Genomic DNA, 12604 nt, shown 5'->3' on the forward strand with positions numbered 1-12604 from the left:
TTAGTTTTCAATTTCTCGTTCTTAGCTTGCATTCATAGCGTTCGTTACAACAAACTGATGCCACTGGGGCATGACACAGGCAAGCGACGAAGGATCCAAACTCGAATCCAAAAAATATATATATATACAGGGAGGGCCTGGAGTATGTTGCTTTAGGAAAAAAAAATAGAGTTATGTGTCTTTTGTCAAAGGTGCAATGTATGGAAGATGTCGAAGGAAATCGAGAAATTTTTGGGTTTCGGGTGGGTATCACGTGGCCTTGCCCTGTTCGAGCCGTTTAAAAGTGTGTTGAACAGCTTAGATTGAAACCCTCTCACTTCTCTCACTCCACCACTCTCTCTTCTCTTCCTCTCTCCAAATTCGAGCGGTCCAAAACCGAAATAAACGGCTCAGATGGGCCGAGCGGACACCACGGGCATGTTACCCAACCAGCATGCACCCAAAAATTTCTCAAGGAAATCTTATCAAAATGCTCAATCCTTTTTCTGTGTGCTACATTATTACTGCCCAAGATTACTCAACAAAGCACCAAGGAGATCAACAAATCACATTTCACTAAATTGGGAAACGGTACTGATCCAAATGGATAGGGGTGCTAATTAATTTCGCAACTCAATACATTGCACCTTGCAAGCCTTTAGTTGACCTTTGTTAAGTTGCCTACCAAGGGTCAAAACCCATATGCATTGTCTTGCCAACATTGATGAGATCATTTTTCAACTTACATGGTGTAGCAGAGTTGACATTTGATCACAAAGCCCATATCCATATGGTTGACGATAACCATCCAATGGGAAAAACGGATCGAAAATTCAAAATGACTTGATTACGATGATGAATTTGTACGTCTTTGGTGTATTTTGTTGATTTTCGTTTGAGGAAGTACCCGCTCTACATCCCTAGCAATTAGGCGAGTCAAAATGATGCATGAAACTCAGGATCGGGAAACGACCCTGGAACGTTGTCGTTTTGGTTCAGTCCCCAAAACGACCATGGAATGTTTGACCCTTTCAATAGCAGTAGCATGCAAATAGCCTTAAAGCACACCAAAATCAGACCAACCCATTGCCATCCCCAAGTTAGACCAAACACACCACCACTATACCATCACCAAATCGAACCAAACCCACTACCATCTCCAAATCAAAACAAACCCACCGCATGCAATCCCTCTCGCAAAACGCGACCTACTTTCACTAAAATTTGGGGGTTTTGTGAATTCTTGGATCTTGTTATAATGTTTTGCACAACGTTTTGGAGGTTTTGGTTGTTATGTGAGGGTGATTGGTAGAGATGATCAGGGATGGGTTTTTTTTTTTTATAACTCGGGTGTTTGAATCAGCATGCGTGCACCTCAACTAGAGATGATTGAGGGAGGTTCAGCGGTGGAGCTATCAAGAGGGGTGGCACATGTTTTAGAAATTCCAAAAAAAAAAAAAAAAAAGCCTTAGTTTTTTTAACATAAATTATGAAAAAATAAACGGTTCGGTTCATATAAATAATTTTTCAATGACATTCATTAAAGACTACAAGATATTTGAACTATGCCTTTATTGTTTGTAACCAACAAATAAAACTCAAGACAAAGTCTGATTTTACGATATCATTTTCCTTCGTTTTTTTACGAACATCATACAACAAGTATTAATTAGTGAACTTCCATCGAAAAAACTTTGTTTGATAACTCAAGTGTTTGAGCCGTTTTTTGCGTACGTACCATCGGAAATTTTCGCACCCATAACCAAATTCTGACTCCGTCACTGGGAGGTTTGATCTCCTTAATTAGTAGTTACTCCTATTACTCTATGCATGTGCACACCACTATGCCGCATTTTGACTAAAGCACTATATATTGTACCACCCACTTCTTATCTCCATGTAATAATAGTGCGGCATAAATAATTTTCTTTATTGAGTTAGGAACACTTCCATTCAAACTCTTAAGAGGATATGCATGGAATTTCTTAATTTCCATAAGGCATTGTGTGGTGGAGGAAAAGGATAGCAGCGATATGCTGCTGATAACGCATGGTGGATTTTCTTATTCACAAGCCTTCCCTCTCAAAGTGGTTCAAAAGTTAAATGCATGCACAAAATATGGAGATCATGATCATGTGGTTTTAGGGCATATGTTTTAAATGGCTACCGGATATTTTGCTTTTTTGACTCTCGGCTAAACAATCCAAAGTGGATGACGTAAGTCATGACCACTACATGACATGGAATTTATACAATAGTCTAGGAGTACCGCCGGCCACGTGGTATTCCGAACCACTTTGCAACTACATATTCCTATAGGGTCTATCCACTTAGTGTATGAGCCCCACAGAAACGTGTGGTTGTAAAGTAGTCTGGAGTACCACGTGGCGGTACTCCCGGAATATTGAATAATTACCCATACATGATTCTATTTGCCATTGTTTAGCAATTCAACTAGGGGTTGGCTTGGTTGTTAAGGTTTGGGACATAGAAATTTGTTTTCTCGTAAGATCTCAAGTTCGACACATTTTAGCTGTTATCAATTCTTTAGAATTAGTTCATACAGAGCTTTGTTTTGGTTTGAAATGGATCCCTCATTAAGGGGCAGTGGGATCGGTCTCCTAAGATTAATCGAGGTGTGCATAAACTGGTTTAGATACTGGATTGTTTAAAAAAAAAAATTTAACAAGAAGAAAATGCACTGGAAAATTAATACTACGTACGTTGCTTAATTTACAGCATTATACTGATCCTACTTCTTTTAATATATGTGACTAGCTACTACCCATTCTACCCAACCCACTGACAAACAATAAAATATAAGCCAAACTCACTAACCACAGGTTTATAGTAGTAATATATATATATTTATGTGAATCAAGCCAGTACTTCGAGGGGATTTGTAGCTGCTCCATCTTTAAACAAGTGTATCATGATCACTACAAAAGAGTACTTACGTAACCAGTTAAAGTACGCATGATTAATCACAACTTTTAACTAGCTAGTGATCATACTCAAAAGAGTACTACTTATGTAACCAATATTTCGGGTTCAGATGTTCGACTCTCACCACCTAAAAAACATTTCCGAGACCGCAGGAAGTTCGTTCAACTTTAGAGTCTGAAAGTTAATCGAGATACACATAAATTGGTGAGGTTGTAAAAAAATTATGGGTTTGCATCAAAATTGGAGCCTTGCTAAAGTTCAAGATGTTAACAAAATACAGAGGACAGCTATCTTCGGCAGTGCGTAGGAACCAGTGGGTAGAAGGTATATACTATGTAGAAAGTAGAATAAAACAGCTGGCCTGGCGGGCATGAGCATCTCAGATTCTCAGAGGTTGACTCAATTCAATTGACACCCCTTTCTGTACAGTTGACTATACAGAAACACTTTTTCCCACACGGAGGAAGGAAAAAAAAAATTTAAGGAATATCCCATTAAAAATAGCCTAAAAGACCAGAGAGGAAAATCTATTATTGTTTGCATGGATCCTTTGTTTTTTGGTTTTGAACTGGCTCGTCTGCCCATTATGGAGTTTATCCGGACCACATTTGACAGTGAGGTATCCCCCACACCCATCTCTTGGGAAATTATTCGGTAGTCCCGAAGTACTAGCTCAGCCTTCCCATGTGGTGCTCCGTAACAAATCACATGTTAGACACCTCAACGTCGTGGCAGGTCCCTGTATGTGTCAGAGTAAATTTAACAGAGATTTGTGCCAAGTTAACCTCGCTACAATTTCATCGATCTCCGTTACGGGCACCTGCCACCATGCACCTTGACAAAACTACGTTGAGGTGTTCAACGTGTAATTGTTGCAAAGCAAAGCATGAGAAGGCGGAACTATCTCTTCAATAAAAGAAGGTGGATCGAGCTTGTAGTCCACTCCAGGAGTAGTGAATAATTTTCCCTCGCGATGGCCGTCTGGTTTGATCACATGAGAGGATGGAAATGGTAGGGCCCACCAGCAATGCAGTAGTGAAGTTACAACTGCCTTCTTTTGAGGTCGACTCACCATCAGCCTTGCTTTTCTTCTTCTTATTTATAGGTACAAAACACCGCCCACATCCAGCATTCCAGCTCACTTCAACACTTTAATCAAACACTTCTCTCTCTCTCTCTCTCTCTCTCTCTCTCTCTCTCTCTCCTAGACAGTAGACAGAGTTCTGAAGCCATGAAGCAAGTATCTCAAATGGGTATCATCTTCCTCACCGTTTCCCTTCTACTCTTCCACTCATTAACCTCTGCTCGTCCCTTACCACCCCTCCAAGGTACTTAGATATGCAGATGATTAGATGAATATATATCTTTTTTTTTTTATATATGCACCATGTTCATTTCTTGGTTCACATCCTCGTGATATAGTACCTATAGTACCTTCTCATTTTCTTTTCAGGAAACCAGATAGTGAAGGCTAATGATCAGATCACTCAATCACTTCCCTCCATTAACGTTGAAGATGAAGAAGATCTAGTCAATGTAAGCAAAAGTACTTTCTTTCCTTAATTTCTCTTTTTTCCATTTCAAGTAATTAATAAATATATTCCTTAATTTCTTTTGATAGTTCAGGTATCCGAACGAGCTTATAATATTCCTTAATTTCTAATAGTTGTTTCTTCTACTTTTTTGGGGGTTTTATTTTGAACAGCTGATGGGCATGGAGGAGTGTGATGAGAAAGATGAAGATTGTATCAAGAGGAGGATGGTTGCAGAGGCTCACTTGGACTACATCTACACCCAACACCATAAGCCAAAGGGATCATCGGCACCTTAGAAAAAGGAAGGACCATGGAATCCTTATACATATACATATTTAGTTAATTTCTCCTAGTCTTGAATCTCTAGTTAAATAAATTGTGTACGTTAGTAGAGGCACATATTACTTCCGGGGCGAAGAAAAATTTTCTTTTCATAAAGGTACGAAACCGTGTGTAACTATTACCTTATAATTAATAATACGACATAATATATTGGGGAAGACTGTTGTGTTCTAATAGTGCCGATCGAGTATCATATGATGTGGCGTTTTACATGAATCAATTACACACGTTATATATGTAAAACCCTTTAAATGATGTGATCCATTTCTATATAAAAAAGAGTTGTCTGTATAAGGTGCCACCGGGCCGATTCAAGTAATTGTAAGTGAGGTTACTTGGCCCTATTGAATTAGAAGAAGAAGAAGAAAAAAATACTTAGAGTAGGTATTAATTTGTTTTGTTATTTTTTGCAAATTTGTCCCCCCACAATTTAGACAATTGCCCAAAGCTTTTGACACCACTTCTATTTATTTATCTTTTTTGGTTAAAACTACTTCGATTAAATTCTTCATATAAGAATAAACTGCACGACGATGCGCACAAAAATAATAGCTTGTCACATATCAAGTGATATAAGATCAGAAACCGAACCAGTAACATCTATTGTGTGGCATTGGCAACCATCTGTTAGAGCGATCCCCCTTATACAATAGGATTGGGATTTTTTTCCGTCCTTGATTTGGCTGAACAGGACAGCCAAAGCTGGATTGTCTGTCGCTGCAATTATTTGAACAAATCTAAACCATTAATTGCAACTAGCAATAGTGAATCTAGAGTTGGACTGTCTCGTCCAATCCAAATTAAGGGTCGAGGACGACTCAAGTTTTATAGTACAAAATAATACTCCATCTTCTTAGTCTCACGGGTGTGTTTGCAATAATTATTTAGTTGGGGGTTCTGATCCGTCAAGTAATAATATAAGAACAAAACAGGAGCCTCACCTTGTAACATGGGTCGTGTCTGTTTTTGATTATTGGAATTGCTTTGGACAGATATAGTTGACTTTTATGATTTCTCTGCCGACAAAAAAACAAGGATTCCTTTGGATTTTTTCGTTATTTTATGATTGTTTTTATTAAGATTCCTTTTACGTTTGCATGGTTCACACAAACTGTCGGAAAGGATAAGGAAAATTAATCAGTTTCAAACAGACAGAACCAGAGACGTGATTAATTTGCCGACGGGATGTTAGATTTGTCTCATATCACTCATCTAAATCATCCAAGTTTGATTAATAAAATTTAGAGGCTACTCCATCTATAGCCAATTGGTTTTAGATTGAAACCCTCTAAGAAATTTAACATAGTATCGGAGCTAGGTCTTGAGTGGTCTCTCCTTACGTGGTCAAGTTTCTGTCGCCCGAGTCAATCGCCTCATCTCATCAATTCATACCTCCACATGCATCCGGGCTGCACGTGAGGGGTCGCCCAAGTCAAATCTCAGGGGTAGTGTTCGACTTAATCCCACATCGCTCATATATTCTAGAGATTACTCTACCTATAACCAATTGGTTTTAGGTTTGAATCCTCCAAGAAATTTAACAACCGAATTGAATAAAAATTTTACATGAACCGATGAACGTACGTACTACACATCGAGGGACTGATATACTAAGGCCCTGTTCCAGAAACCTTCTTAAAAAATAAGCAGCTTATTTCACATTTTCAAACTCAAAAATAAAGTAAATGAAAAATAAATTTTCAATTTTTTTTTGCATCGTATAAAAGATCCCATCGAGATCTTCCAAACAAGATCCATATTGCATATTTTTATATTTCAATAAACTTATAATTTTTGAATTTGAAATTGCCTTCTTAAAAAATAAGAACTTATTTTTTGTTTCGGAACGGAGCCTAAGCTCGATCAGGTCATGAAAGACTCTTAATGAGCCCACGGGCGTCAAATATTGCCAGAACCTCACCTCGTCCCTTTGCTCAAAGCACGATGCAGTACTCTCCTCACCGCGGTCAAGTTCCGTGATTGATAATTCAAAATTCTCATCGCCTCCTAAACCTGAAAAAATGCAGTGGACAGAAGGTTTTTTTTTCTTTTTGAACAGCAAAGAAGGTAATGTTTCATTGATGATACTAATAAAGTGTTTGGACAAATAAGCCAAAGTGGCTTATTTTTTGTCCTTATTTAAATTTTTTTCGTATCACTTGACTTATCCTCATTATTTTGGAGATTATTGCATCCTCATGACGAGAGAAATCTAAAAAGTATAAATTTTTTATCGAAATCCAATATTTTTTGAATAAAGACGAAAAAAATGGCTTATTGGCTTATTTTTGTTTTTATGTGGGATTATTTGGCTCATTTTTGGCGGAAAAGCCAATGGCTTTTTAAAAGAACAACCCCTTAATAAAATATTACAAGAGGAACAAAATAGATAAGACAACTAAAAGAAAACACGAACTGTTGTTGGCAAAATACCAAACTACTGCAAAATTTTCCCACACGAGCTGTGGGACAGAAGATACAATTAACCCCCCGGGATCGCAATATTTTCATTTTGTTATTTTCTCCTCTTTTTCTTCTCAAACCAATTAAACAATGGAAGAGAAAATTTCCTCTTTGCTAGTATTTGGTAAATGCTTGAGAGCAGAGATGAGAACAAAAGTTGCAAGACCCCATATCCATGGTAGAATTTTATTACTATTTGCCTGTGCTTGCAACGCTCCAAGCAGACCACTGGCCCAGTATCTTGATTTTGATCCACAAGCCACACCACATGGTCCAAAAGCTTAAGCACAAGGTACTAGTAGTAGCCCACAAGGTTTGTTATATGCCCAAGATCATCCATGTAGACTTCCGATGTGGGACGGGGTGTTACAGTGCTTAATTGTGATGGTTTCTTGTTATGTTGAACAAGTGTGAATTGAATTCCCCCTCTCTTTCTTTTTTGTCAAAAGTGAGAAGATTGTATTGATAAACGCTAAACGGAACTTACAAAACGGGCGCAATTTGCATAATCTTATTACTCCGGCCACTAAATTACTTGACCAAATTAAAGACCCTTTGAACTCCCTCTTCGCAAATCGCAGTATTCAGTGGCATTTCATATATCGTATAATTAAAACCCCTTTCAGCTCACTTTTACTTTGTCTCTCTCTATTTTGCCCTCTTTTTTTTATCACTATTAATAGAGTTATTTATAATTTTTATTATCAACACTCTGTATCTCTCTCAACTAAAATTGGATTTTCGCTTATTACTTTTTAATTTGAAATATTGGGTAACCTCGCATGCTAAGGACAATCCTCAATTGCACAAGAAAGCCCAAATACTTTATAGGTTAGCAATATTGATTAAAACTTAGCAACATTTTTACCAATAACTACATTTTTATATTTGAATATACTTAATTAGCAAAAAAATTTAAAACTAATTAACGGGCTCGACGATAAAGCACAGAGAGCATTTCCAACCTTGGCTTCAAAAGTCGGAATGTCAATTTTTTTTTGAAGGCTTATGTGACAATTTGACATCTCTACAATGTTCACTCCAACCAATATGTCTAATTATTTATTTAAGGATAGTTGTTGAGTTTTGGGGAGTAAAATAACCAGAGAAAAATTTTAACATGAGAGAGGAAATGTCAAATGACACGCAAGCATTTGACCCGTTGGTTGGACTTCCTTCACATAGCAATTTTTCTAGCTACTTGACGTGCGTGCCATGTCAAATTTGACATCTCAGGTCGAAGATGCTCTGTGAACTCAGGCCCCGTTTGATAAACGGATTGGAGGTTGGGATTGGATTGCTAAGGTAATGGTATTAGTAATACTTTGTTTGGTTTTCAAAATTTGTCCGGATTGATAGTCTCATGGGATGAACAATCCAGCCCATAAGGGGTATTGCTAATACCCCTTGGGACTTAGTATTCGTAATCCAATCTCAACCCTTTTTCATTACTAATTCATTCTCATTACCAATTTCTTCTATCAATACAATCTCATTATCTAATCTCATCTCAAACAAACATACTCATTATCAATCCCTTCTCATTAACAATCCCTTTTCATCATCAATCTCAATTCTAATCCTATCTCCTTACGAATCTCATCCATCTACCACTGTTTGTCTGTTATCAAACGGGGCCTCTATATTTTCGTATCCGCTCCACAAAAGGTGCGTGGCAGGAATAGTTAAGATTCTCAGCTAGTTCAAGCTGCGTTGGGCCGGAACTTATTGGCCCAAAGCAATCAAATATTTGGGTAACCAGCTAATCTGATCCAATCTTTGGCAAGCCCAATTCTACCTAAATTGGTTTTCTTTTTAGAAAATGACGGCTCATGACGTGTTTTAATAATTAATACTCGTCAAGAACATGCTGAGGATATTTGTTAATGTTGAAAATATTCTTGAAAGATATAAATTATCAAAATACGTCATCGACCGTCATTTTCCTTTCTGCTTTTTTTTCTTCCTGGCCGGTCCTGTCTAAGTTAATTTTGCCCCATCAGATCTTAGGCGCATAATTCGAAAAGTTCATAGCTGACAAAGTCATTTTACACGCGCGGCCCCCTCTCTCTCTCTCTCCACATATTTAGTCAAAGATTTCTTCAATGCACCATATTTTGGTACACTCATGCCACATGTCATGATTTTTTCGCGTACAACCTCATGCCACAAGATCTTTCTGGTACCAACCTTATGTCATTTTAGCTGCTGCTTTTTTTCCTCCCCCCTCTCTCCCTCCACTCCCCTCTCCCCTTTTTATTTTAAATCTTAAAATATTTTTTTCTTTTATTGCCATATCTAATTTTGGAAATATATATATATATATTTTTAAAATCTACTCGACGAAACCTATCAAACAAGACCAATTTTAAATGTGAACTTATGGGTACAAACAAATAATTTTGGGGTTTAGGCTCTCCTTTTTTTTATTTTTTGCATTATAAATTTTAAAATGCTATAATTTTCATTATACATGTTTGCTTACACAATGAATTGTTAAATGAGCACTCTAATTATGAATTTAAACTGCTAAATTTTAACTTTAACACATCTAATATTTAAATGAATATTATTAATATAAATTTAGACTGTTAATTGTAAATTTAGACAAAATAAAATGGACATTGGAAATAAAAATTTTCGTTTTCTATAGTTTTATATTCGATATTGGTCTCATTAGGTAGATCTTTACGAGTAGATTTGGAAAATATAAATTTATAAAAATGAATATGTATAAAAAAATACTATAATCATTTTTAGATTTCAAGCTTTAAAATAAAAAGGGGAGAGAGAGCGAGCACATCAAATGCGCACATGGTAGAGAGAGGAAGAGACACGTGTGGGAGTTATTTTGAGGAGGATCTAATGAGATATGAAATTATTGAAGAGGATCATCCCAGCCATGAACTTAAAAAATAGGACCGGCCCGAAATTATCCCCCCCCCCCCCCCCCCCCTCCCTTTTGACACATTCAGGTATCCTCAAAAACTCAAACGAGATAAAACTAATCCACCTAAGGAGGATTGAAGGAAATCAAACAGCCCGCGAAAAATAGTAAGAAGCAACTATGAGAGGGGACCAATAGACTCACTCACAAAGCTATCTACATGGACGTTTACCTCCTAACCAGTTAGAGCATCCGCAATGGTAATAATCAAAATCAATAACCAAAATGTGCCACATCAGCATTTAATATACATTTAGTCCACAATCAAACTTAACAACTTTTACCTTCACATTGGTTATTTTTGCATCCTTAACCCAAAAATTTCCACAATACACAATGCACATTTGTCCAATAGCAAATGAGTTTTAATCACGCACCCGACCACATCAAATTTTTTGTCTTGATGAGACGATTTCAATGTGGAGAGTTTTTGAGTTATTGAGTTTTGGTTATTGGTAAAAGTTAAATTTGATTGTGGAATTTGGTTATTTGGTAAAAGACTAATAACTTTGCTTATTACAATGTGGTATATCTTTTTAGCATTATTGTTAAATTTGTTTATCCACACTCATTTGGTTATTACAATAGATGCTCTTAGACTCTGTTTGGAACTTATGGATAGAAAAAGAAAAGAAAATTAAAAAAATTTCCCTTCTATTGTTTGGTTGGAAGAGAAAGAGAGAAGAAAATAAAATTTTTAAATTCAATGAATAGTAAATTTTTCCTCATATTTTCCTCTCATTTTCCTCCATTTTTCTTTTCCTTTCTTTTCTTTTCTTTTCTATAGGTTCCAAACAGAGCCTTAGTCTACCCTCCGAAAATCAAAAGCACCCCTCCCGGGTGGAAGCAAACCCTTGTTATGTGATTGGTTGCTTAAAACTTCCTCCGGCCTATTTTCATTGTCCAATATTCTGTTTGTCACTTTTATGTCTTTTACTTATATTTTTTAGTGTGAATCTTAAAAAATATGCAATATGAATCTTATTTGATAGATCTCGATTAGTTTTATAATACAAAGTTTTTAAAATTATGAAAAACATTATAGATTCAAAGCGGAGAGAGTAATTAAAGTAACTTTTAATGAAGAAGTCTCAAAATTTTGTGGCCCCCGAATGGATAAACAAACAGAAATCCTATATGTACCGGTCAAAAATGTAGGGAAACCGTACCGACGGCCGCACGTGGCCGTCTCCGGCCACCAGACGGCCGATCCGAGCCGTCCAAAAATTTTAAAAAAAAAATCCGAGGGGCCTATCGTGAGAATCAACGGCATCCGATGTGTGTAGGGTGCTTGATCTAAACACCATATTTTTTGTGTATATATGTATATACACGAATGCCGTTGATTCATGTATATACATACATCGGATGCCGTTGATTCCAGCGTTGGGCCCCTCGGACTTTTTTTAAAAAATTTTGGACAGCTCGAATAGGCCGTCCGGTGGCCGGAGACGGCCGCGCGCGACCGTCAGTATGCTCCTGTCGGTGCAAATAGCACCACTCGATAACAAAACTCCCAATTGTTTGATATCTGCATCCTCATTGGCTGCACTTACGTGATCTGTTTCCCACCACAGAGACACCCAATCATTTTTTATTTCTATTTTTGGAGGAAACGCTAGAAACACCCAATAATTTTTAATTCCCAAAAATCGAAAATATCTTCTGCCCAAAGGAACAACAAATTGCGCAATTCCTCCCCATAGTTTTAGAGAAATTCTACTTTGATCCCATTAGTTTCAATTTTCTGTATTTGGACCATTCATTACCATTCTAACGAAGTCACTCTAAAATCTTCCGTTCATATTTAAAACCAAAAGAGAAACAATTTGGAACTAGAAAGACCAAAGTGAATGACAATATATCGATCCCTTGAATGACAATATATCAATCCCTTGGATAATCTATCTTTTCATTTCATGGCTAGAGTTGTATAAATATATAGTAGTTATTGGGATAATTTATAAAAATATTTCAAATGATTACTCCCTCTATCTCGTAATTTCAAATCATGACAGCAAATGCTATCAAATTTTTGATAAAAAAAAAATGCAATCTTTTGCATATTTTTAGCACATTTCACTATAATTTAAAGAACTAGTAATAAAAAATACTTAGATTCGAGCTAAAAAATTTACAAAATTATGTCCGGACATAATTTATCTTTATTTGAAAGAATGATATGGCTTTCTGTTCAGATACGAAGGAATTCACGTGGTGAGGTCGGCCTTGTTCTTTTTCCATGTGAACTTTCTAACAGAAGACGTCAAATACTCCCTCTGTCCGGATTTAATAGTCTTTGTTTTTTGGAGTTTGTGTTATTTTTATTCGATTATATCTTATAATTTATAATGTTTTATGTAATTTTGAAAACATTGTCTTTGTAGAACTA

General features: G+C 36.6%; 1 protein-coding gene across 1 annotated transcript; it reads left to right on the plus strand.

Moving 5' to 3' along the window:
• Positions 1-4012: 4012 nt before the first annotated feature.
• On the plus strand, positions 4013-4960 carry LOC131318386 (putative phytosulfokines 6). The gene is made up of 3 exons (XM_058348094.1): positions 4013-4253; positions 4379-4461; positions 4631-4960. The coding sequence occupies exons 1-3, from the start codon at positions 4157-4159 to the stop codon at positions 4754-4756; spliced, it is 306 nt and encodes a 101-aa protein (XP_058204077.1). The 5' UTR covers positions 4013-4156; the 3' UTR covers positions 4757-4960.
• Positions 4961-12604: the final 7644 nt, after the last annotated feature.

Source organism: Rhododendron vialii, chromosome 3a, assembly GCF_030253575.1.
Source record: "Rhododendron vialii isolate Sample 1 chromosome 3a, ASM3025357v1".
Classification (NCBI taxonomy): domain Eukaryota; kingdom Viridiplantae; phylum Streptophyta; class Magnoliopsida; order Ericales; family Ericaceae; genus Rhododendron; species Rhododendron vialii.